Source organism: Pituophis catenifer, unplaced genomic scaffold, assembly GCF_029215685.1.
Source record: "Pituophis catenifer annectens isolate HBS135680 unplaced genomic scaffold, rPitCat1.0.hap2 SCAF_9, whole genome shotgun sequence".
Classification (NCBI taxonomy): domain Eukaryota; kingdom Metazoa; phylum Chordata; class Lepidosauria; order Squamata; family Colubridae; genus Pituophis; species Pituophis catenifer.
The window spans coordinates 6,178,424-6,201,932 of NW_027256889.1; the positions used below are offsets into that span (position 1 = coordinate 6,178,424).

Below are 23,509 nucleotides of genomic sequence, written 5' to 3' on the forward strand. Positions count from 1 at the left end.
CACCAGCTGATGTAAAACTATGGTGTCCATCATCCTTTTCCAAATCAGGCAACCTTCAGATATGTTAGAGTCCAACTTCCGAAGCAACCAATACCACTTTTTAAATCCAACATTGCCAGGATCAGGATGGTGAAGCATATTATAATAAATCAATTTTCTGTCCCCGTGGCAGATTCTCTCCATCTTTGCTGCTGGCTGGTCAATTCTGGGAGTTGATGTCCATCCATCTTAAAAGTTGCCAAGGTTGGGAAGCATTGCTCTATTATTATTTTTTTCCAGAGGAAAAATAATGCATTGCTACTTTTGTTGATGCTTTATTTTTATTTATTTATTTATTTTTGTTCAAGCATATATAAGATTACAAATAAAAATATAACCATGATTATGAATACATGAAATGGATACAAATAAAAAGGGACATGCTCATTCATTTTTTATAATTTTATAATTTGCCTTTTCAGAGATAAGGTTAAGGTATTTTACTTCCTGCACACTAGAGATTTCATCAAACTTGGTCACTTTGTGTGGCCTTCAAATTCCCAGAATTCCTCAAAAAGACTATGCTGGCTGAGGAATTCTGGGAACTGAAGTTCCGCGCGTCTCAAAAACGTCCAAATTTTGAAAAATCTAACCCGCGCAGAAAGGCGGGGAGGGGGGGGAATAACGCATGCGCAGAAGCGAAAGACCGCGCTTCGGCGCTCTAGCGTCACGATCGAAAGGCGCGAATCTGAGCATGCGCCACGAGTTTCATTTCCCTCCCCCTCCCCCAAGTCCCTCCGCTCGCTCTAGGAAAGACGTCGATTTGAGTTTGCGCGCCGAGAGACGCCCGGGGCACACAAGTGGGAAGGGAATCATAGAGATGAGCGTCGGGGGAGGAAGGGTATAGAGCGCCCCGTTTCCGGCGCTTGGCGGAGTTTTGCTACCGGGTGACGGCGGCGGGTGACAGAAAGTGGCGGGCCATGCCGGAGATCGAGATCCGACATGTGGTCTCCGCGAGCAGCTCCGACACGGTAGCGCGGCTTCCAAGGGGGATTGGCGGCGGCTTCCGCTCCGGGAGCAAGCAAGGCAGCGGAGAGATGGGCCTGTTAAGTTGTGGGGGTGGAGGCGGCCATTGTGAGGCGGCGTGGAAAGCGGGGGGGAGTCAGATATGGGGGCGGTGGGCGCTGGAAGAGCATCCAGGTGGATTCGGGGGTGGATAGAAACCGTACAGACCAGGGGTCTCCAACCTTGGCCCCTTTAAGCCTGGAGGACTTCAACTCCCAGAATTCCCCAGCCAGCATGTCTGGCTGGGGAATTCTGGGAGTTGAAGTCCTCCAGGCTTAAAGGGGCCAAGGTTGGAGGCCCCTTTGCTGGCTGGAGAATTCTGGGAGTTGAAGTCCTCCAGGCTTAAAGGGGCCAAGGTTGGAGACCCCTTTGCTGGCTGGGGAATTCTGGGAGTTGAAGTCCTCCAGGCTTAAAGGGGCCAAAGTTGGAGGCCCCTTTGCTGGCTGGGGCATTCTGGGAGTTGAAGTCCTCCAGGCTTAACGGGGCCAAGGTTGGAGACCCCTTTGCTGGCTGGGGAATTCTGGGAGTTGAAGTCCTCCAGGCTTAAAGGGGCCAAGGTTGGAGGCCCCTGGTGCAGGCAATGCAGCCCTCCACTGGACAAGGCCATGACACGATATCTTTTATTTATTTTTTATTTTATTTATTTTGCCAAGCACATAAGATTACCTATAAAAGTATAAACATGATTGTTGAAACCATGAAATGTATAATAAACATGATTATGAATACATGGGAGGGTTATGGATAAAAGGGGAACCTTAGGACAGGGACGGTAGGCACGCTGGTGCGCTTATGCACGCCCCTTATGGACCTATAAGGAATAAAGTGAGCTCAACAGTAGACAGTTTGAAGGCAGAGATCTCCAAACTTGAAAACTTATTAAGCCTTGTGGATTTCAACTCCCAGAATTCCCCAGCCAGCATGTCTGGCTGGGGAATTCTGGGAGTTGTAGTCCACAAGGCTTAAAGATTCCAAGTTTGGAGACCGCCCTGGTCTAAGGTTAAAATTTTTGGGGGTTTGGGGATGAAACCACAGAGTCAGGTAGTGCATTCCAGGCGTTGAACACTCTGTTGCTGAAATCCTATTTTCTGTAATCGAGTTTGGAGCGGTTTACCTTAAGTTTGTATCTATTGTATGCTCCTGTATTGTGGTTGAAGCTGAAGTATTCATTGACAGGACATTGTAGCAGATAATTTTATGTACTACACTTAGGTCAGACCGAAGACGGCGAAGTTCTAAGTTGTCTAAGGCCAAAATTTCAAGTCTGGTGGCATAAGGTATTCTGTTGCGAATGGAAGAGTGGAGGACCTAGATCTGACAAAAGCCAGGATGGCTACTTTGGGCTCCAACGTGTTGCGGGGGAACCCAGCAATGGTCGTCAGGATGGATGGGGAAAAAAACTACCATTGCCTTCTTAAGCCCTAACCTGGATGATTGGGTTTCAACATCTGGGATCCCTAAGGTGCTTTTTCAAGAGAGAGGCAGCTGGACTTGACTTCTGAAGCTTTTTGGATGAGAAGCGATGGGGGAAACAAAACAGCCACTTCATAAGCGCATGGCACAAACATAGAACAAACCCATCGGGACAAGATATCGCAGTCCCATCTACAATTAAAAAGACACAGACCGCTCTTTTGAAGGCAGCAGGTCCCACATTTTGGATAGAGAGGATTGCTGGTTTGAAAGGCGTAAAAGAGGCCATGGATGTCAAATTTGAACAACACTCTCTCTCAATAGAGGGGTGGGATATGGCATCATCTATCTCCTGTCTACAATACAGTCCTTTCAGCTGTTCCAAGAAGGTTCCACGGCCATTTGCAACCTAATGACACAGATAAATCCACTTGCTAAAAGGATGCAAATGACCAGCTGTCCGCAAGGTGTATAAATCCTTCCATTCCCCACCATCCAGTCAGAGCTGAAGAAGCTTCTTGGATGAGAAGTGAAACGTCTTCAAAAGAAAAAACAAGCAAGTTGAGCTGCCTCTTGAAAAAGCACCTTTTGGGATGAGAAGCGAAACGTCTTCAAAGAAAACCAAGGAAGTCCAATTGCCTCTTGAAAAAGCACCTTTGGGAATAACCGTGACCTGGATAGACTGAGAATCTCCATAGAGGTTGAGCATCTAGGACAGTGATGGCTAACCTTTTCGCCATCGCGTGCCAGGAAGGGCATGGGGGAGGTTCACACGTGCGCGCGTGCCCACACCCATAATTCTACGTGCCCCACCCTATGCATGTGCATCCAACCTGCCCTCCCCCCCCCCTGCTCCTGGATGGCCCGATAGGCCCATTTTTCTTTGTCACCTGGCTCCAGATCCTCTCTATGCATCTGGGGAGGGCGAAAGCAGCCTTCCCCACCCGCTCCAGGCCCTCCTGAGGCAGGAAACAGCCTGTTTCCCTATTTCTGGTGGGCCCAAAAGGCCTGAAAAACAGGTGGCCGGCGTGTACATGTGCGCCAGAGCTGAGCTGGCGTGCCCACTGATATGGCTACACGTGTCACCTGTGGCACACGTGCCATAAGTTCGCCATCATGGATCTAGGATGTCATAGGAACAAACCATTGTGATCCCCTCGTTTTAAGGCTTGGTGTGTGTTGGGTGGACCTAATCAAAGAGACAGAGAGGAGAAAAAGAAGAAGAGGGGGGGATCGTAAGAGGGGGAAGAAAGGGATGTGTGCGAGTCTACCAATTTTATCAGCTTGCCTCTTTTTTTTTTTTTTTTTTAAATTTGATTTATATGCCGCCCTTCTCCGGAGACTCAGGGCGGCTTACAATGCGCTAAGCAATAGCCTTCATACTTTTGTATATTTATACAAAGTCATCTTATTGCCCCCACAATCCGGGTCCTCATTTTACCTACCTTAGAAAGGATGGAAGGCTGAGTCGACCTTGAGCCTGGAGAGAATTGAACTCGCAGTAATTGCAGGCAGCTGGATGTTAAATGCTGCCTTAGGAGGCATTAGCCTCCTATGCCACTCAGGCCACTCTTGGGGAATAGATGGCTTAGGACTGTCATAGTACAGGTAGTCCTTGACTTATGATCACACTTGAACCCAATTATACTGGGCTAGCATAACACACTTGACTGAACTGGGTTTGGGATGGTCCGTTTTGCCTGTTTCGTGAAGTTAGGCCATTGCATTACTGGAAGCCAGAATAGAGCTCAGTTGGGTTGCTCAACCTCAGCAACTTTTAAGATGTGTGGGTTTCAATTCAGAAGCTAGGTAAGGAATTCTGGGAATTGAAATCCACACATCTTAATGCTGCTGAGGTTGAAAAATGCCAGAAAGAGAGTAAACGGTGCTTTCTTCTTTTTTTTAAAAAAAAATTCTACACGTTTTTTTATTTTATTTTTTTATTTTTTTTAATAAATATCTCAAATCAGTGCGTGAACAGTGTGGCTCCTGGGGGTGTCATACATTCTAATGCAAATAAAAACTAATAAAGTTAATCATAATTATTTCATTCTATCAGCTTATGCATTTCTAATGACAATACACATTTACATTATGTTGCAGTCTATCATTGTTCAATCATTCCACATTTTCTCTTGTTGCTTTCATTTCGTCTTATAAAAATATATACAGTAAAGTTCCCCTTTCTCTTATTTCTATCACTTATTCTAGCTTTTAATCATGTCACCCTTTATTAAACGACTTTATCTTCCTTTCTTAGCTAGCTTCTAATCATGTCACCTATCTAAAAAAAAAAAAAAAAAAAAAGAAAAGAGGGAAAGAAAGAGAAAGGCAAATCAGAACAAAGCAATGGTGCATTCTGATGGATTTAAAGTTGAAGCATGCTGGGTAAACCCAGTCTAAGACCATTGAGGAGGAGGAAAGGAAAAGTTGCTAAGGAGGAGAAAGGAAGGAATGTATGGATAGTAGGATTGTTTTCTTGCCATTGATTTAGCGTCTTCTCCTGTCCCCAGACGCATTGTGCTGAGAACCTGCTCAAGGCTGACACCTATCGCAAGTGGAAGGCTGCCCAGGCTGGGGAAAAGCAAGTTTCGGTCATATTACAAGTGAGTTTCCGCTAATCCCTTGGTGAGATCAGTCCCCAACACTTTCTGCACTTTCTTGTAACACCTGCAGTATGATAACTTGCTGTAAGCATATTTATACTGTTAGAGTCGTGTCCATATAAATTATAGTTCTTCAAGCCCAATTTCTCTCTCTGTGTGTGTATGTGTATATGTGTACATACATGTGTAGGGACGCGGTGGCTCAGTGGCTAAAACGCTGAGCTTGTCGATCGAAAGGTTGGCAGTTCAGCAGTTCGAATCCCTAGTGCCGCGTAACGGGGTGAGCTCCCGTTCCTTGTCCCAGTTTCTGCCAACCTAGCAGTTCGAAAGCACGTAAAAATGCAAGTAGATAAATAGGGACCACCTTTGGTGGAAAGGTAACAGCACTCTGTGCGCCTTTGGCGTTTAGTCCTGCTGGCCACATGACCACGGAGACGTCTTCGGACAGCGCTGGCTCTTCGGCTTTGAAACGGAGATGAGCACCGCCCCCTAGAATCAGGAATGACTAGCACATACGTGCGAGGGGAACCTTTACCTTTACCCATACATACATGTATATGTACTGTATATAACAGAAATAAATGCTTTTCAGGTACTATTTGGAATTTCTTCATAATTCTCCTATTTAGTTAATCATGGTTCTGCAGTGCGTTACTGTATGCTCAGCCGTCCACCAGTCTCCTCAAAATTATCTACTGTTAAGATCTTAGAAAAAGCAGCAGCTGGAAAAGGAAAACTTTTCTGTCTTAAATAATCGCTGTCAGTCAAATTTAGTGATTTAGTGATTTAGTATAGGGTAGTTTTATTTGCTCTTAGCATGGCTCATATATATGGTTGGGGCATATTTGGTTAAATCAATAACTAATTGTTAAGACCTGGGCCTATAGGGATTCCTTTCCTGCATTTTCCACAATTCTCTTACGGTACTCTCCTCCCCTCACAGTTTGAAAAAGAGGAGCAGATTCACAGCATTGATATTGGCAATGAAGGCTCTGCCTTTGTGGAAGTGCTGGCTGGCAGCTCTGCCTCTTCCAGTGAGCAGACTTATGAGGTGAGTGAATTTGGTGTCGTCCGAAAGTTGCTATCACAGCAACAATGGTACTTCTTCTGTTTTCAGTGAAGGGGGTTTGGTGTTATTTCCTTTGTTCCATTTGAATATGTACAGTCACAAATTCCAGCAATGTAAACCAAACATCATTTGAATACAGGTGTGTGTGTGTGTAACACAGGCTGACTGCTTAGCAGTTTAGGCAAAAACACTAGAGCAGGGGTGTCAAACCTGCGGCCCACGGGCCAGATGGTCACGCACTGGCCACGCCCACCCCTGTTTTAGCAAAGGGGGGGGAATTGTGATACGTTACGTGACAACATGTCACAAGTTTGGCACCCCTGCATTAAGAGGCACAAGAGGGACCCTGCTTTCCCCCTGTGTTTATTATCCATGTTGGGATTTTTCCTGTGTGTGACACTTTTCCCTCAAGAGCCCCAATGCTGATTTGGTGTGCTGTAGCTTTGCTCTCAGGCAGTTTGGGGAGGACTCTTCTGGATTATAAGGATTAAAAGGGACGCGATGGCTCAGTGGCTAAGACGCTGAGCTTGTCGATCGAAAAGTCGGCAGTTCAGCGGTTCAAATCCCTAGTGCCGCGTAACGGGGTGAGCTCCCGTTACTTGTCCCAGCTTCTGCCAACCTAGCAGTTCGAAAGCACGTAAAAAATGCAAGTAGAAAAACAGGGACCACCTTTGGTGGGAAGGGAACAGCGTTCCGTGCGCCTTTGGCGTTGAGTCATGCCGGCCACGTGACCACGGAGACATCTTTGGACAGCGCTGGCTCTTTGGCTTTGAAACGGAGATGAGCACCGCCCCCTAGAGTCGGGAACGACTAGCACATATGTGTGAGGGAAACCTTTACCTTTACTTCTGGATTAAGACTGGAATTTAGTGAGAGATGTATTTTCCAAAAACCTGTGTCTCTTGATCTCCACTGTAGTGCTTTCCATTCCACCTCAGGTGCTGTTGGTTACATCCTCCTTCATGTCTCCCTCAGAGAGCAAGAGTAGCACCAACTTGAACAGAGTCCGTATGTTTGGGCCAGATAAACTGGTGAAGGCGACTGCTGAGAAGAAGTGGGACCGAGTTAAGATTGTTTGTACCCAGCCATATACCAAGGTTTATATTTTGGAAACAAAATATATGGAATGCTGGCCGGAGTCTGCCATGGACTCCTGCATTTATTTCTTCCTCAGAGACTTGCTAAGGAGCTGATACTTTTTTAGCATACGCTTTAGCAATTGTTGTGTTTAGTATCTATCAAAATGGGTTCCATGCCTCCTCATAACTGCATTTCAAAGGTGAGAGAGTCATCATTTTGTATATGAGAAAAGAAGTCGATCTCAGGCAGTTTGGATGATTATCTGGCGAACAAGAAGTTGTGAATATTAATTTCTTCTAAATGTGACCCTAAATTTCTGGGTATTCACCTTTCTGGAGGTGAGGTGAAGTCTCACCTCCAGAAGTTCACAATTATGCCTTTTCTAGATGAAAGTCTACAGATAGCTGAATGAGTTAAAATCTAGCCGGTCCCTTTTTATAGCCTTATCTTGTGAATGTTTACTCAGAAATAAAGCTCGCTGGCTTCAGTGATTCCCAAGTACATTAACATTGAATCGCAATTTTACTAATGGGGTAACTTCTCTCAAAAGAGCACTTAAACTCTAGGATTAAAAAAGGTAACAGTTATTAGCCATTTACTTAGGATGCGGTGGCTCAGTGGCTAAGACGCTGAGCTTGTGGATCGAAAGGTCGGCAGTTCAGCAGTTTGAATCCCTAGTGCCATGTAACAGGGTGAGCTCCCATTCCTTGTCCCAGCTTCTGCCAACCTAGCAGTTTGAAAGCAGGTAAAAAATGCAAGTAGAGAAATAGGGACCACCTTTGGTGAGAAGGTAACAGCGTTCCGTGCGCCTTTGGCGTTTAGTCGTGCCGGCCACATGACCACAGAGACGTCTTCGGACAGCGCTGGCTCTTCGGCTTAGAAACGGAGATGAGCACCGCCCCCTAGAGTCGGGAACGGATAGCACATATGTGCGAGGGGAACCTTTACCTTATTAGCCATTTATATTAAGCAAGATTATCCCTAAGGCAGACGTGTCAAACATGCAGCCCACAGGCGGGATCTGGCCTGCGATAGACCCAGAGTCATCCCGCGGGGCCATGGCGAGGGACCAGCCCATGCCACCCTGGCCATGCCTGCACAGCCATGATGGCTAGGCCACGCCCCCCCCCCCCCCCCCCTGCTCGGGGCAAACAAAATCCTGATATGGCACCAATGAGGATCAAGTTTGACACCCCTGCCTTAAGGGATGATAGGAAGAGAAAATTTGCAAGCTCTCAATAGGGTCAAACCTTTCTTGTTGACTTATTAAGCTCCCCAGGGAACGGTCCAGATTTCAGTTTTCAGATTTCTTTGGAGTTGGGACTTGTGGAAGCTGAATCCTCCATCCGTGCGTATGTCCCCCAAGAAGGCTATAGTAATGCTAGTCTTGTTTCTAACGTTTTTTAGTCACTCATAGATTTTATCTGCCTTCTGTTATAAAGCTGGTTTGTGTCCCACCTCTGGAGGGAATGTGGTCTGTCATTAGAGAAGGCAGTTGCGCTCACAGAACGACAATTGCTTTATGGCTGCCTGATTTGCCTAAATCTGAATCCTCTTCCTTCTCTCTTCAGTCTCTGGCGTATGGCCTTTCCTTCGTGAGGTTCCATTCTCCTCCAGACAGCAGTGAGACACATTCCAAAGCGGCTTCACCGGTGAGCATCACCTTGAGTTACGTGATCCCTTCCAACATCTATGTGTTCTGACCTAGGCTTCCGAAGAGCATGAAGTCCTTGTCCTGACAAAAACCCCTTGTTGTTAAGTTACTGTGAATTCCTCTCATTCACATCCAACAAAGTCTTTCAAGGGAGAATTTACAGTCACAGACCTTATCTGGCTTGGGGAGTTGCCAGGCCGATATCTTCAAAACTTGGCAAGGAGTCTCTGAGAGTCACGAACCAATTAAGCGAACTAATTGTCTCCTGCAAACTCCCCTCCCGTTTTGCTCCTTTTTTATTCCCTCTGGGAGGGGCCATTCATCATCCACCTGTGGCTTTACTCCTGAGTCGACCCTTGTTCTTCAGCTGTTCCCTTTGTCTGGCAACTCTGTGCATGCGCACACTGGGAACAGGCTGTTTTTCTGCCCCACTTACCTCCGACTCCGAAGGTAGCTGATAACTGTTGGATGGCCCTGGCCCCCTCTCTGCCTCCGACGCAGAGCCCTCATCAGAGCCTTCCCCTGACTCCAGGATTGGCCCATGTTCCTCCCCAACCTCTTCACTGTCCGAATCTGCTGCCAGCTCCACTGGCCGCTGGTGGGCCACAACACTATGACCTTTCTTTAAAATCTGGGTATCTCGTTCTCTTTTTCTTCCACCTGCATCAGAAGGTCACCAAATTGGGGCAGTTTAAGGTGAAGGAGGATGACAGCAACTCCAGCTCTCTGAAACCTGGTGCTCTCTTTTTCAGCCGTGCCAGTAAACCCCTGGTCTCCCCTCCTAAAGGTAATTCTCACAAGTTTTTTTATCCTACCTAAAAGCCGTCAGAAGGTCACAGTTTTATTTATCATCCAGCCAATAGGAGGCAGTAGCCTTTCTCTGCTGTAACTTAGAAGCTGATAATATGTGAGATTTTGCCCTTGCAATGCAGGCTCTATTAATAACACTAATTGCTAATAGAATCTGATAAATAGAATAGATTAGAATTCTTTTTTTTTTTTAATTTGATTTATATGCCGCCTTTCTCCGGAGACTCAGGGCGGCTTACAATGCGTTAAGCAATAGCCTTCATACTTTTTGTATATTTATACAAAGTCAGCTTATTGCCCCCACAAACTGGGTCCTCAATTTACCTACCTTAGAAAGGATGGAAGGCTGAGTCAACCTTGAGCCTGGGGAGATTCGAACTTGCAGTAATTGCAGGCAGCTGAATGTTAATAACAGGCTATTAGTCTGCTGTGCCACCAGGCTCCTTTTATTGGCCAAGTGTAATTGGACACACAAGGAATTTGTCTTTGGTGCATACGCTCTCAGTGTACATAAAAAGGAAAGATACATTCGTCAAGAATCATAAGGTACAACACTTAATGATAGTCATTGGGTACAAATAAGCAATCAACTCATACTAGGAAACAATATCAATATAAATCGTAAGGATACCAGCAACAAAGTTACAGTCATGCAGTCAGAAGTGGGAGGAGATGGGTGGTGAGAACGATGAGAAGACTAAAAGTGTGATCGGTTTCCTTCTTCGTTTGGCCATTCTTGAAATGAAACTTTTTTTCCAGCTGAAAGTGTCCGTTCTAACGCTTTATCTACTCTTTAGCATTTGCAGTGTTTTCTACATGTATAGATATCCACATCGAGACTGGAAACATAATGATGATAATAATTACTATTCTTGCAGCATCTCAGAATGACCAGCCTTCACCCAGTTATGCTGCCGCCTCACTGCAGACCAACAAATCTCTTTCTCCTGACTCTTCACCATCTGTGGTGGACAAGCCCACCACCAAAACCTCACCCAAGGTAAAGAAGAGGAAATAGAAGCCATGGGGGAATGGGGGCGGTGGTGGGAAGCGGTCGACCTCCAACCTTTTTCCTGTCTCTAATTTGCTGTCCAAGCAGAGAAACAAAAATAAATTCCTTCTTTAACCGAATGAGTGGTACTTATGACTGGTCCTCCTAGCTGCAACTGTTAACAGCATTGCCAGATTCATGCAGGGGTGGGCTTCAAAAATTTTAGCAAGGGGTTCTCTGCCCAGTTGCTGGGTGGGTGTGGCCATGGTGGGCATGGCCTAGTCGGCCTCCTGCTCCACGGTGCGGTGGGCAGTTTTGCTCTCTCCGGGCTCTGGAGGCTTTTGTCAAGCCTCCGGGAGGGTGAAAATGGCCTCCCCAGGCTCCGGAGGCTGTCTGGAGGCCAGAAACAGGCCCATTTCTGGCCTTCCCGAACTTCTGGTAGGACTTTTTCACCCTCCTCGAGCCTTCGTGTGTGCCCTGCACTTACCTGCATCCAAAACAGGCCAGGTGGGGACTCCTGGGAGGGGCAGGGTGGGGTGGGTGGGGCCAGCCAGGAGTGGGATTTGGAGGTTCTCCAAACTGCACAGAATCTTAGCTAGAGGTTCTCCTGAACCCCTGCGAACCCCCAGCAGTCCACCCCTGCATTCATGTGAATGTGATCTGACTACTCAACGACTTGTCTTGGAGGAAGCAAGTCCTTGCAGCATCCTATGCTCACGTGATCTCTATTTGCAACCTTCACCGTCGGCTTTTCACAAGTGGAGTCCATGAGGGAACTGGCAGGAGGTCGCAAATGGCCCCCATGTGATGTTGTATGACTTGTTTAATCATGGCAACTAGAAGTCCTGGAACTGCCATCATAAGTTGCTATGGTGTCTTATGATTATGTGTTTTTATGACCGTGTCACTTAGCGACCGAAATTCTGTTCCCAGTTATTTTTGTTAAGAAAGGACTACTTGTACTTCCATTCCGCAATCTTACTATGTTGCCTCTCTAGGCACATGAGCATGGTTTATTCGTGGGCCAGAGCAGCAGCATGGGTCCTAGAATTATTTACAGCCAATCTTAAAGGATCCGTAAGCCTATATTTGTCTTAGAAGTAAATCCAATGAAGTTGGGAGAAGCTTCTGTCCCAAGTATTTTAGGATTAGTTGCAGTCTTAAGTTTTCTTGTCTTTGCAGGAACCCACCCCAGTCAAAAGGAAGTTTGAGTTCAGCAAAGAAAATGCTGGCCTCTCATCAGCAACCAAGAAAGCTATCCCTGATAAGTCCCGCGTTACACACCCACCTTCCAAAAAACACAAAGGTGTGTGAAGAAAGGGGAAAACTTGCAAGTTGAAAAATCCATGCAATACAGAACATTTTTTTAAATTCATCTATTTATTTAATCAATAGTCCGTTTGCGTGGCCAACAATCTCAACAAGTGTCCCTGAGTGGCAAACAATATTAAGATAAAATGATAAGCAGTTGTACAAGCGATAGCCCTGAACCCAAATGTTTTCAGCACGTTACTTTATTATTATGAGCCATGGTGGCACAGTGGTTAGAGTGCAGTACTGCAGGCTACTTCTGCTGACTGCCGGCTGCCTGCAATTTGGCTTTTTGAATCTCACCAGGCTCAAGGTTGACTCAGCCTTCCGTCCTTCGGAGGTGGGTAAAATGAGGATCCAGATTGTTGGGGGCAAGAGGCTGACTCTGTAAACTGTTTAGAGAGGGCTGTAAAGCACTGTGAAGCGGTATATAAGTCTTGAGTGCTATTGCTATTATTACTATCATATCTTTATTAAGTTCCAGAGTCAAATATTAAAATGCAAACTAACATAAAAGGAAGCAGCAAAACAAATGACCCAAAAATACATCAAGCAAATTCGTTTGATGTAAATATTTTTGAGCACATCACTTTTTTGAAGTTGGATTTCTAAGCGCCGGCTTAGTACAGTAGGCTGGGTAATTTACATGAAAGAATGAGCAACGATTCGGACTTGCCTCTTAACCTAACCTTTGCGTTTTGTCTTTGTTGATTTGCAGTTTCTCTCTCCACGTCTCCTCCCCAGAAGACGCTGCCTTTGAAAAAAGCTCTTCCCACACAGTCTTCAGAGGAGACGGCAGCAAACGGGCCTTTCCAGCAACTCCTACAGGGTACTGTCTTCGTGCTGAGCGGCTTCCAGAACCCCTTTCGCTCTGAATTAAGGGACAAGGCCTTGGAGATGGGGGCCAAGTACCGTCCAGACTGGTCCCCTGACAGCACTCACCTCATGTACGTGTCTGGTACCCAGTGGATCTACCTTCCTAAAACATGCGTGGTTTTCATTTTTTCCCCATTCCCTAAAAGTTAAGCCATTGCAACCTCAAATAAGAGCCTTGATAGTACAGTGGTCTAAAACACCCTGTTATTAAGACCAGCTGCCTGCAATTACTGCAGGTTCGAATCTCGCCAGGCTCAAGGTTGACTCAGCCTTCCATCCTTTCTAAGGGAGGTAAATTGAGGACCCAGTTGTGGGGGCAATAAACTGACTTTGTATAAATATACAAAAGAATGAAGGCTATTGCTTAGCGCATTGTAAGCCGCCCTGAGTCTCCGGAGAAGGGCGGCATATAAATCAAATTAAAAAAAAAAATGCTCTATTTAGGGAGCCCAAGATCTCAGCTTTGTAAAAGAAGAACTCAAAGAGACTCCCAATTTTGCGAGGGTCTATAATAACTTGCCTCGGACAATTCACCATGGCCAACTCACTACGGCCAACTCTAATATCAAGTTACACTAATATCGAGGAAATAGCGGGATAGAATAAGTTTTAAAAAGGATTTTTTAAAAATGCCAAAGAAAGGTCAAAATGAAATGTGAATGAATAGAGATTGGGATTGGCCCAAAGTCACCCAGCCAGCTTTCATGTCTAAGGCTAGAGAACTCACCGTCTCCTGGTGATTGGTCCAAAGTCACCTAGCTGGCTTTCATGCCTAAAGCGGGACTAGAATTCATAGTCACCTGGGGATTGGCCCAAAGTCACCCAGTGTGCTTCCATGCCTAAAGTGGGACTAGAACTCATAGTCACCTGGGGATTGGCCCAAAGTCACCCAGCGTGCTTTCATGCCTAAAGTAGGACTAGAAATCCCGGTCTCCTGGTTTTTTGGTGCCTTTACCACTAGAGTAAGCTGGTAGGTTTCATACTGGTGCCTGATAGATTGCAATGGATCCTTCAGTGCTGAATGACTCTGTTTCTCCTTCTAGCTGTGCCTTTGCCAACACCCCCAAATACAGCCAGGTGAAAGGGCTCGGGGGCACCATTGTACGGAAAGAGTGGATCCTGGACTGCCACCGTACCCGTCGGTGCTTACCCTGCAAAAGGTGAGTTGCCAAGGGGAACAGGAGCTAGGTGGATTTCTGCTCCATTTTCATTTCAGACTATAACTGGCAGGCTCCCTTTCCTAGGTACGTGATGGGTGGCCCCGAGTCATCCAGCAGCGAACAGGAAGAGGAGAGTGAGGAGGAGACCTCAGCTCCGCCTCGCAGACCTTTGACTCCTCAACAGGTAGATTAGATGTGTTTGTTTGGGGGACGTTTCCGTTACTGTGGTATATAGTGAGTTTCATTGTAGGTTTTTCTTACCTGATTTGACTTGTTATTTTGCAACGTGAACATTAGTGTAAGCCATGAGATTCTAATCCTTTAAGAGTGTTTTGCCTTTGTCGGGAATATATCAGGAATCTTTGTGAGGAGAGCCAGTTTAGTCTAGTGGTTAAGGCACCAGGCTAGAAAGCAAGGAACCGTGAGTTCTAGTCCCACCTTATCCAGCTGGGTGACTTTGGGCCAGTCACCAAGAGATTGTGAGTTCTAGTGTCGCCTTAGGCATGAAAGGTAACTTTGGGCCAGTCACCAGGAGATTGTGAGTTGTAGTCTCGCCTTAGGCATGAAAGACAGCTGGGTGACTTTGGACCAGTCACCAGGAGATTGTGAGTTCTAGTCTCGCCTTAGGCATGAAAGACAGCTGGGTAACTTTGGGCCAGTCACTAGCAGATTGTGAGTTCTAGTCTCGCTTTAGCCATGAAAGACAGCTGGGTGACTTTGGACCAGTCACCAGGAGATTGTGGTTTCTAGTCTTGCTTTAGCCATGAAAGACAGCTGGGTGACTTTGGACCAGTCACCAGGAGACTGTGAGTTCTAGTCTCCCTTTAGCCATGAAAGACAGCTGGGTGACTTTGGACCAGTTACCAGGAGACTGTGAGTTCTAGTCTCGCTTTAGCCATGAAAGACAGCTGGGTGACTTTGGACCAGTCACCAGGAGATTGTGAGTTCTAGTCTCGCCTTAGGCATGAAAGCCAGCTGGGTAACTTTGGGCCAGTCACTTCCTCTCAGCCCAACTGACCAATAGAGTTGTTATTCTGGGGAAAATAGGAGGAGGAAGATGTGCTGGATGATACGTTCACTGTCTTGAGTTAACTACAGAAATAATTAAAGCGGAATATAAATCAATTTTAAAAATTAATCAATATCGGAATTTAATGACCAAGAAATGTTCAAAAACTTGCTGCAGGTCAGTTTGCCTTCCTCTGCAATTGAACCCTGTCTTTTCTGTGCCAGAAAACCAGTGTGCCCAGCCCCAACCACAAAGTTAAGCCTGCCACCAGCCCCAAAATATTGCAGGCAGTGCCACCGAAAGTGTCTTCCGGAGAGGAAGAGGAAGAGCCCACCACCTCTCAGAACAGCAACATCCACAACAATTCAAGGGCATCCAGCGGGGATGAGAAATTTGCAGGTAGAGTCATATATTTGGGGATGCAGAGGAACATTGCTCCCACAGAATCCTTCGTTGGCAGGAGTGGGGCTGGTGGTGAGTGGAGCATGGGTGTTTGAAACCAAGATTCAGGTGTTTCTCTCTATCCATCTTGTAGAGATTGTTTTTTTTTAAAACAAAATAAAATAAAATAGCCAATATTTACTTATATCAGTAAAGGAATGTATTATAGATAGAAAGACTAAAACAAGAATAATAACAATGTCCACTTCTGCAATTTCAATTTATGTTGAATACCAAGTGTCTCTTCCTCCATGTTAGGGCATATGCAAAACAAACAAACAAAAAAAATCATTGAATGCACTCTTCCAGATATATAGGCTTTTGTAAAAATGTTTTTAGAATTATATTCAGTTGCCCTTTGTCCAACTCTGTCAGATATGTCCTTGAGGTTAATTTATTTAACATCTAACCACCTTCCAGTCTCATAGCTCTGCTTTAACTGAGTAACCTTGTGGAGATTATTGAAGGGGTTAGAACAGAACAGAACAGAACAGAACAGAACAGAACAGAACAGAATAGAATAGAATAAGAATAGATGATAGGATAGGATAGGATGGGATAGGATAGGGAATAGAATAGAATAGAATAGAATAGAATAGAATAGAATAGAATAGAATAGAATAGAATAGAATAGAATAGAATAACAGAGTTGGAAGGGACCTTGGAGGTCTTCTAGTCCAACCCCCTGCTTAGGCAGGAAACCCTACACCACTTCAGACAAATGGTTATCCAACATCTTAAAAACTTCCAGTTTTGGAGCATTCACAACTTCTGGAGGCAAGTTGTTCGACTGATTAATTGTTTTAACTGTCAGGAAATTTCTCCTTAGTTCTAAGTTGCTTCTCTCCCTGATTAGTTTCCACCCATTGCTTCTTGTCCTGCCCTCAGGTGCTTTGGAGAATAGCTTGACTCCCTCTTCTTTGGGGCAGCCCCTGGGATATTGGCAGACTGCTATCATGTCTCCCCTAGTCCTTCTTTTCATTAAACTAGACCTACCCAGTTCGTGCAACCGTTCTTCATATGTTTTAGCTTCCAGTCCCCTAATCATCTTGGTTGCTCTTCTCTGTACTCTTTCTAGAGTCTCCACATCTTTTTTTTTTACATCATGGCGACCAAAACTGAATGCAATATTCTAAGTGTGGCCTTACCACACTTCATGAAGTGTGTTAATGAAGGATTCTTGCTTCTCTGGGACAGCTCATCAGCCATCCTCTCCACCAGTGATCACAACAGTTTACCCAGCAGTTTTGACAGTGGGGACATAAAAGAGATTGCTGATGTTTCCTTTCTGACTTTTCTGCTGCCCCTTAGGTCTTCAAGACAACGGAGACGAAGGGTCTGGTGACACCGATGACGAGTTAAGGAGGTTGGTCCGAGTGATCCCTGTCATAGTTGACCCTTCCTGTGCGGGCTGCATCACTTAATAACTGAAACAGAGCTTACCACAATAGAGTCTGTGGGTTGAAGCCTGGAGGCCTTTGGGGGGGTTTGTGGTGGATCCTTTCCCAAAGCTAATTCCGTGTCTCCTCTGGCTTAGAGTCGAAGAGGAACACCGCAAAAAGCAGCAAGGCGGACGGAGGATCATCCCAGAACCGGACAACGACCCCTACGCTGGTTCCACTGACGAGAACACAGACGTTGAGGAACAGGTGGAGCCAGATCAGCCTATCCCAGAACTTCCAGGTTTGTCCAAACCGATCTAAAGTTTGGTATTTCTTTCCTTTTTTCTTAATCGAAGTATCTGTGGGATTATTAGTCCATTACTCTTTAGCTAAATAATCAGTATCTAATACAGGCAGTCCCCGACTTACGACCATAGTTGGAATTGTAAGATCCATAGAATTGAATTGAATTCTTTATTGGCCAAGTGTGATTAGACACACAAGGAAATTGTCTGGTGCATATGCTCTCTGTGTACATAAAAAGACAATTACTACCAACCTGCCTTCCATTGAGGACCTGTATACTGCATGAGTCAAAAGAGGGCTACGAAAATATTTACAGACTCCTCGCATCCTGGACATAAGCTGTTTCAATTCCTACCCTCAAAACGATGCCTTAGCAATGTGTGTGCTAAGGGGTGCAGTTTTTAAGTGAGGTGCTGGTTGGTTTTCATGCTTGAGGCAGGATTAGAACTCGCCATTTCCTGGTCTCTAGCCTGCTGCCTTAAACCACTAGATGAAACTGGCTGAATGATTAGAGAACGAATGGGTATGTTTGGGTTGTCCTGTTCTTCATTCTGCTTTTAAAGGATCTTTGCTTTTCCTTTCCAGATCTGTTTGTGGGCAAATGCTTCTTCCTTTATGGTGAATTCCCTTCTCAGGAACGACGCCTCTTGAATCGCTACATCATAGCTTTTAATGGGTGAGTTTTTACCAGAATATTACTGTAGGGCTCTCCCAGTTCCTAAATATGACGTAGAAGGTGCCGTATATATATATTTTCATCTGCTTTGACAGCTTGGGTGAAGAGTTGATTTAGAGAGAGAGAGAGAGAGGGAGAGAGAGAGAGTGTTTTGATCTGCCGGCGGCCTGCGCTGCAGAACTGGCAGCGGAGTCGGACAGTGAGGAGGCTGGGGAGGAACATGGGCCAGTCCTGGAGTCTGGGGAAGGTTCGGATGAGGGCTCTGTGTCGGAGGCAGAAAAAGGGCCATTTGGGAGGTATGTGCCGTCTCTGGAGCCTCCCGAGTCGGACCTCAGCAAGGCAGAGGAACAGGGGGAGCCTGTTCCCAGTGCGCGCATGCACAGAGCTGCCAGAAGGCAAGAGCAGTTAAAAGAAAAGGGACGACTTGGGAGTAGGGCTTGGAGATGATTGGCCCCTCCCATAAGACTTAAAGGAGGAGCAAAGGAACAGAATTCACAGCTGTTGCAACAAAAGAGGTTTTTCAGAGAGAGAGAGAGAGAGAGAGAGAGAGAGAGAGAGAGAGAGAGAGAGAGAGAGAGGGAGAGAGACTGGTACCAGTCCGTGGACCAGGAGTTGGGGACCCTTCTCCTAGATGTTTTCTTATCTCTAGAGAAGCAGAAAACTCTCTTAAAGGCCGCACATTTTGACTTCTTGCAGGGAAGTGGAGGACTACATGAACGAGCGTGTAAATTATGTGATCACGGCTCAAGAATGGGACGACACGTTTGATGAGGTGAGCTGGGATCTTTAGGGCTTCGGGGAAATTAGCCCAGACCTTTAAACCATTTCACAAAACCGATAGGACCACCCGTGCTACAATTCTGAAGACCTCTGAGGAATGGTCAAATTTACATTGAGCAGGGTATACACCCAGTCTTGTGACGGCTAGGAACTGCGCTAACGTCAGGAGCCAAAGAATCAAGACGATATGTTAAATTCCATTTCAGAATCTGTCAGAAATGGTGTACAGTCTCCTGCTTGGGTGGGTGGGTGGGTGCGGGGGGAGGAGGGGGGCTTGGACTGGATGACCTACAAGGCAGGGGTGAAATTCAGCAGGTTCTGACAGGTTCTGGAGAACCGGTAGCAGAAATTTTGAGCAGTTCGGAGAACCGGCAAATATCACCTCTGGCTGGCCCCAGAGTGGGGTGGGAATGGAGATTTTGTAATATCCTTCCCCCTGGAGTGGGGAGGGAATGGGGATTTTGCAGTATCCTCCCCCCTGGAATGGGGAGGGAATGGGGATTTTGCAGTATCCTTCCCCTGCCACGCCCACCAAGCCACACCACGCCCACAGAACCGGTAGTAAAAAAATTGGGATTTCACCACTGTTACAAGGTCCCTTCCAACTCTGTTAATCTGTAAAACCCCTAGGAAGCTTTTACACAAGAACCTAGTCAGTGCTAAATTGGCACCAGATAAGGGTTAATGAAATTGTTGAAAGGAGAAAAGATGGTGATAGGGGAAATTTTGGAGGACTCCTCTCTTTCATTGAACAAATTGGAGGAGACATAAAACGTCATGCCATTGCACGGTGTTGTAGCGTTTCTCAACCTTGGGAACTTTTAAGATGGGTTGGACTTCCAACACCGGCAGGGGAATTCTGGGAGTTGAAGTCCCAAGGATGAGAACCACTGCCGTACTGGCTCTGAGTTGACGCACCAGATGAAGTTCCCAGAAAGAGGAGGAGGAGAAAAATATTAATTTGAATGCCGGTATTAGCCAGCTTCAACGGTGCGTGATGCGATGGCCTAGAGGTGAAGCTCTCGTCTCACAATCAGGAGGCTGTGAGTTTGATCCTAGGGTAGAGGCAGCTATTACTCTCTCTGGACACATGAGAATATATCTGCTGAATATAACTCCGCATTGGTGACAGGAAAGGCATCCGGCCAGTAATCACTCAGCTCCATTCAGTTGCCCAGACTCCACCCCCGCAAGGGATTATAGGGTCATTAAAAGATGATGATGATGATGATGATTAGCCAGCTTCAACAGTCTCTGTCTGCAAATAGGCTAGGTTCTGCCACTATGAGCAGCTCCGAGACTGTTGGATGGTCTCTTTCCTTAATTTTGGCTTCAGGCTCTGAATGACAATCCCAACCTTTCCTTCGTGCGTCCCCGTTGGATCTACAACTGCAACGACCGGCAGAAGCTGATTCCCCACCAGCCGTACGTCGTGGTGCCGCGAGTGTAGGAGGATTTACCTGCCGGAGTTTGTATATAATGTATATTCGTCTCTTTTGGGGGAAGATCCTTAGCCTGCTGGCTAGTTGAAACAGGACACTCCCGTTGGGAGAAATTGCCTCCCTCTGAAGCCCTCCAACCTTGGGGTGGTTTGGATGGTCTTTGGTTGCGTTTTTTTTTTTTTCTTTCCCCATCCAGTTCCACCAGATCATGTCAGAAATCAGTCTGCTTTTGGGAAGCAATGCTTGCTGCGGGCTGCTCTGGAACAGCGCTAGGGTCATCTTCCAGGTTGGAGAAGGCGCTCCCTTAAAATTAAGAGCCCAGGGTTCAACAAAGGCGAAAGTTAATGTACAGAACCAAATTCACAGACCTCTTTGCGCGCCTCGGTATTTCTTGCCATTCTCACAACCCACTTATATTGGTACTCCTCTTTCTCTTCTTCGTCTTCCCAGGGCATTGTGGGGATGTGTTCTGGCTGAGCATCTTTTTGCCTCTCCCTATGGAAAGATCTTTCTACGTACACCGAACCCCGACAGCAGCAAACCTTGATTTTCTTAGCAGGGAGTTTGGGGGTTTCGCAGAAGAAAAAAACCTGTCCCATTTCTCACCCAGGGTGGTTCCAGTTTCACGATAGTAGTGATGGGGCTCGTCGCCATCATTAGTGTAGGTAAACCTCGGTGGGTTGTCCCATCTGCAGACAAAGCCGAGCTCGTTTTTAAATGCCGCGATCGACAAATTACATTCATGCCTTCCATGCCGTGTTTTCAGAAGGAAAGAAAAAAACACCCAGGAAAAAATGGCATCCCATAATCCCCACCCAATCCTGGCTTGTTTTGACAATTGCAACACTGATTAGAAGTTTTATGTTTGGGCTCCGTTAATTAAGTGAACACTTTTCCTGACCAATTATTCTAAGAGGAGGGTGTTTGGCCTAAATCAGGGGTCTTCAACCTTGGGAATTTTAAGCCTGGCGGACTTCAACTCCTAGAATTCCTCAGCCAGCAAAGCTGAATTCTGGGAGTTGAAGTCCGCCAGGTTTAAAGTTGCCAAGGTTGGAGACCCCCAGCCTAGATATACGATGGTAGCAAAGTTGAGAACGGAAGTATTAGAAGAAACCCTGATTGCTTAAACCGAATCACAATTTCTGGGGTAGGCTCATGTGGCTGAAATCTTCATTTTCAATGAATTTTTCCAGGTTCCTCCGTAGGAAAATAAGAAACTGCTTTAGTTAATTTCAGAATGGAATTGTTCATTTCTGCAGAGCATCGTCAGTTTCACTATGAATTGTTTTGCCCCCCCCCCCCTGCTTCTTCGGAACAAAAAATATTGGACCATTTTTACGTGTTCTTTTCAGAGTAGCGTTTCTTAACCTTGGCAACTTTAAAACGAGTGAACTTCAGCTCCCAGAATACCTTAGCCAGCAGAATTCCCCAGCCAGAATTCTGGTTTGGGGAACTCTGGGAGTTGAAGTCCATGCATTTTAAAGCTCTCGAAGTTAAGACGATTTCAGAATGACATCCCATTCCCCAAAATTCATGTTCCTTCCCACTTTTCAGTTGCTATAAACTGGGCTGGGAGGTCTTGAATAATCTACCTCATTTTTACAGCTGATTTCTTATTTCCCAGTTTGCGATCAAACCAGCCATTCTACTCTTCGTTCTTACTTCCTTGCTTTCACAGGGGAAAAAAATGTTAAATCGATTGTGGGGAGTGTTTTACTTGTGATGGGCACTGCAGAATTGGAGGTCCATCTCTCATTGAGACATCCGTCAATTGCAGTCTAATCATTCTTCTCAAGCAGATTTTTTCTTTTTGTATAAAGATTCCAAGATGGAAACCAGAGATTTTTCCCTGGGGCCTAAATTTTGTTTTATGTGCTGGAACTCTCAACCATATAATTAGGAGCGAGATACTTGAGGGAGTTCTCCTTCCTACCACTTCTTTTTTTTTTTCAAAAATAAAAAATCAAGACACAGAATAATTTTGGCTGTACTCTCACATCCCTTCTCATCCTTTATCGTGGCAATTCAGAATTTGACCAGATAAGGAGCGTCTAAAAATATGTTCCATTCCGGATGGCATTTGCCCAGTTCTTTTCAACTTGAGTGGATTTTCCTTGGTAACAGATGATGTCTTCCCCCAACAAAGGACACTGCAGTTTATGGACTTCAGTTCCCAGAATTCCTTAACCATTCTAATAGTTAACAGAGAATTCTGGGAATAAAAATGTACATGTCTCGAAGGAGCCAGGATTGGAGAAGGTTATTTTAGACTCATATTCCTGGTCTCGGAGGATGGAATATTTGCAAGGGAGGCTTGTGTCAAGAAATTAGCTTTTCAGAGCACATTAAAAAGAGCACAAAAGGAATTTGCATGTGTCTCTTTTAAGGATGCTAAACTGTAAGGAGAAAAGGAGTTAGCCTTGGCAGCTAAACTAGCTGAAATGTTTTACTATTGTACAGTCCATGTTTCACAAAGACCGAAGGGCTTGCTTTGTTTTCTATAAATTTACACCTTGGTTTAGCAGTTGTTCCGAGGTTCCAGCGACAAAACTTCACGGGGTGTATTCTTGTTCTCTTTTCCTATATCATGTTATGTTTTAATAAAACAAGATGCAAGTCTCCAAGCGGTATCTTTTAAGAACTTATCAACACTGCCAGGGAGAGATAATATTCCTCTGTGAGCTCAAGTAGGACTCCTGTTCCCTCAGTGAGAAGATAAGCTTTTAGATGCCTTGGTAAGGCCACAGTTGGAATATGGCATTCAGTTTTGGTCGCCACGATGTAAAAAAGATGTGGAGATTCTAGAAAGAGTGCAGAGAAGAGCAACAAAGATGATTAGGGGACTGGAGGCTAAAACATAAGTGAAGAGAAGGACTAGGGGAGACATGATAGCAGTGTTCCAATATCTCAGGGCTTGCCACAAAGAAGAGGGAGTCAAGCTATTCTCCAAAGCACTTGAGGGCAGGACAAGAAGCAACAGATGGAAACTAATCAAGGAGAGAAGCAACTTAGAACTAAGGAGAAAATTCCTGACAATGAATCAGTGGAACAATTTGCCTCCAGAAGTTGTAAATGCTCCAACGCTGGAAGTTTTTAAGAAGAGATTGGACAGCCATTTGAGTGAAATAGCATAGGGTTCCCTGCCTGAGCAGGGGGTTGGACTAGAAGACCTCCAAGGCCCCTTCCAACTGTTATTCTAATTCTAACCTGTCTTTGCCATCCAAGATGCAGAAATGGGGCTTTTGGTAATACAGGCAGTCCTTGATTTACTACCGGTTGCTTAGTGACCATTCAGTTACGACATACCCACCCAAAGGAACTTAAGACCTGGTTCTGAAGTTCAGATGGCCACCTTCCCCTCCCCCCAGGGTCACAAGCCCTCCTAGTTGGATGTTCGACAACTGACCTTCATTTATGACCATTGGCAGCATCTCTTGATCACATGACCATGTCTTACTT

At 45.6% G+C, this 23,509-nt stretch overlaps 1 protein-coding gene across 3 annotated transcripts; it reads left to right on the forward strand.

Moving 5' to 3' along the window:
- The first annotated feature begins 932 nt into the window (after positions 1 to 932).
- Positions 933 to 22,029, forward strand: XRCC1 (X-ray repair cross complementing 1). Of its 3 annotated transcripts, none has more exons than XM_070949783.1 (17): positions 933 to 1,010; positions 4,971 to 5,063; positions 6,007 to 6,114; positions 7,071 to 7,229; positions 8,784 to 8,864; positions 9,536 to 9,653; positions 10,555 to 10,676; positions 11,850 to 11,973; positions 12,697 to 12,925; positions 13,898 to 14,014; positions 14,099 to 14,198; positions 15,248 to 15,422; positions 16,776 to 16,830; positions 17,002 to 17,147; positions 17,738 to 17,828; positions 18,525 to 18,600; positions 19,945 to 22,029. In XM_070949783.1, the coding sequence occupies exons 1-17, from the start codon at positions 960 to 962 to the stop codon at positions 20,056 to 20,058; spliced, it is 1,959 nt and encodes a 652-aa protein (XP_070805884.1). In that variant the 5' UTR covers positions 933 to 959; the 3' UTR covers positions 20,059 to 22,029. The 3 variants fall into 3 exon arrangements, with proteins under 3 accessions (XP_070805884.1, XP_070805885.1, XP_070805886.1); XM_070949784.1 differs by having other exon boundaries at positions 9,539 to 9,653; XM_070949785.1 differs by lacking the exon at positions 7,071 to 7,229.
- Positions 22,030 to 23,509: the final 1,480 nt, after the last annotated feature.

What these genes read in the sequence shown, in the direction of transcription:
- XRCC1 (XM_070949783.1), top strand. Translation starts at nt 960, where the DNA reads ATGCCGGAGATCGAGATCCGACATGTGGTCTCCGCGAGCAGCTCCGAC. An exon ending in ATTCCAAAGCGGCTTCACCG is followed by an intron (nt 8,865 to 9,535) that starts GTGAGCATCACC and finishes CACCTGCATCAG; the next exon opens with AAGGTCACCAAATTGGGGCA. An exon ending in CGGGGATGAGAAATTTGCAG is followed by an intron (nt 15,423 to 16,775) that starts GTAGAGTCATAT and finishes GCTGCCCCTTAG; the next exon opens with GTCTTCAAGACAACGGAGAC.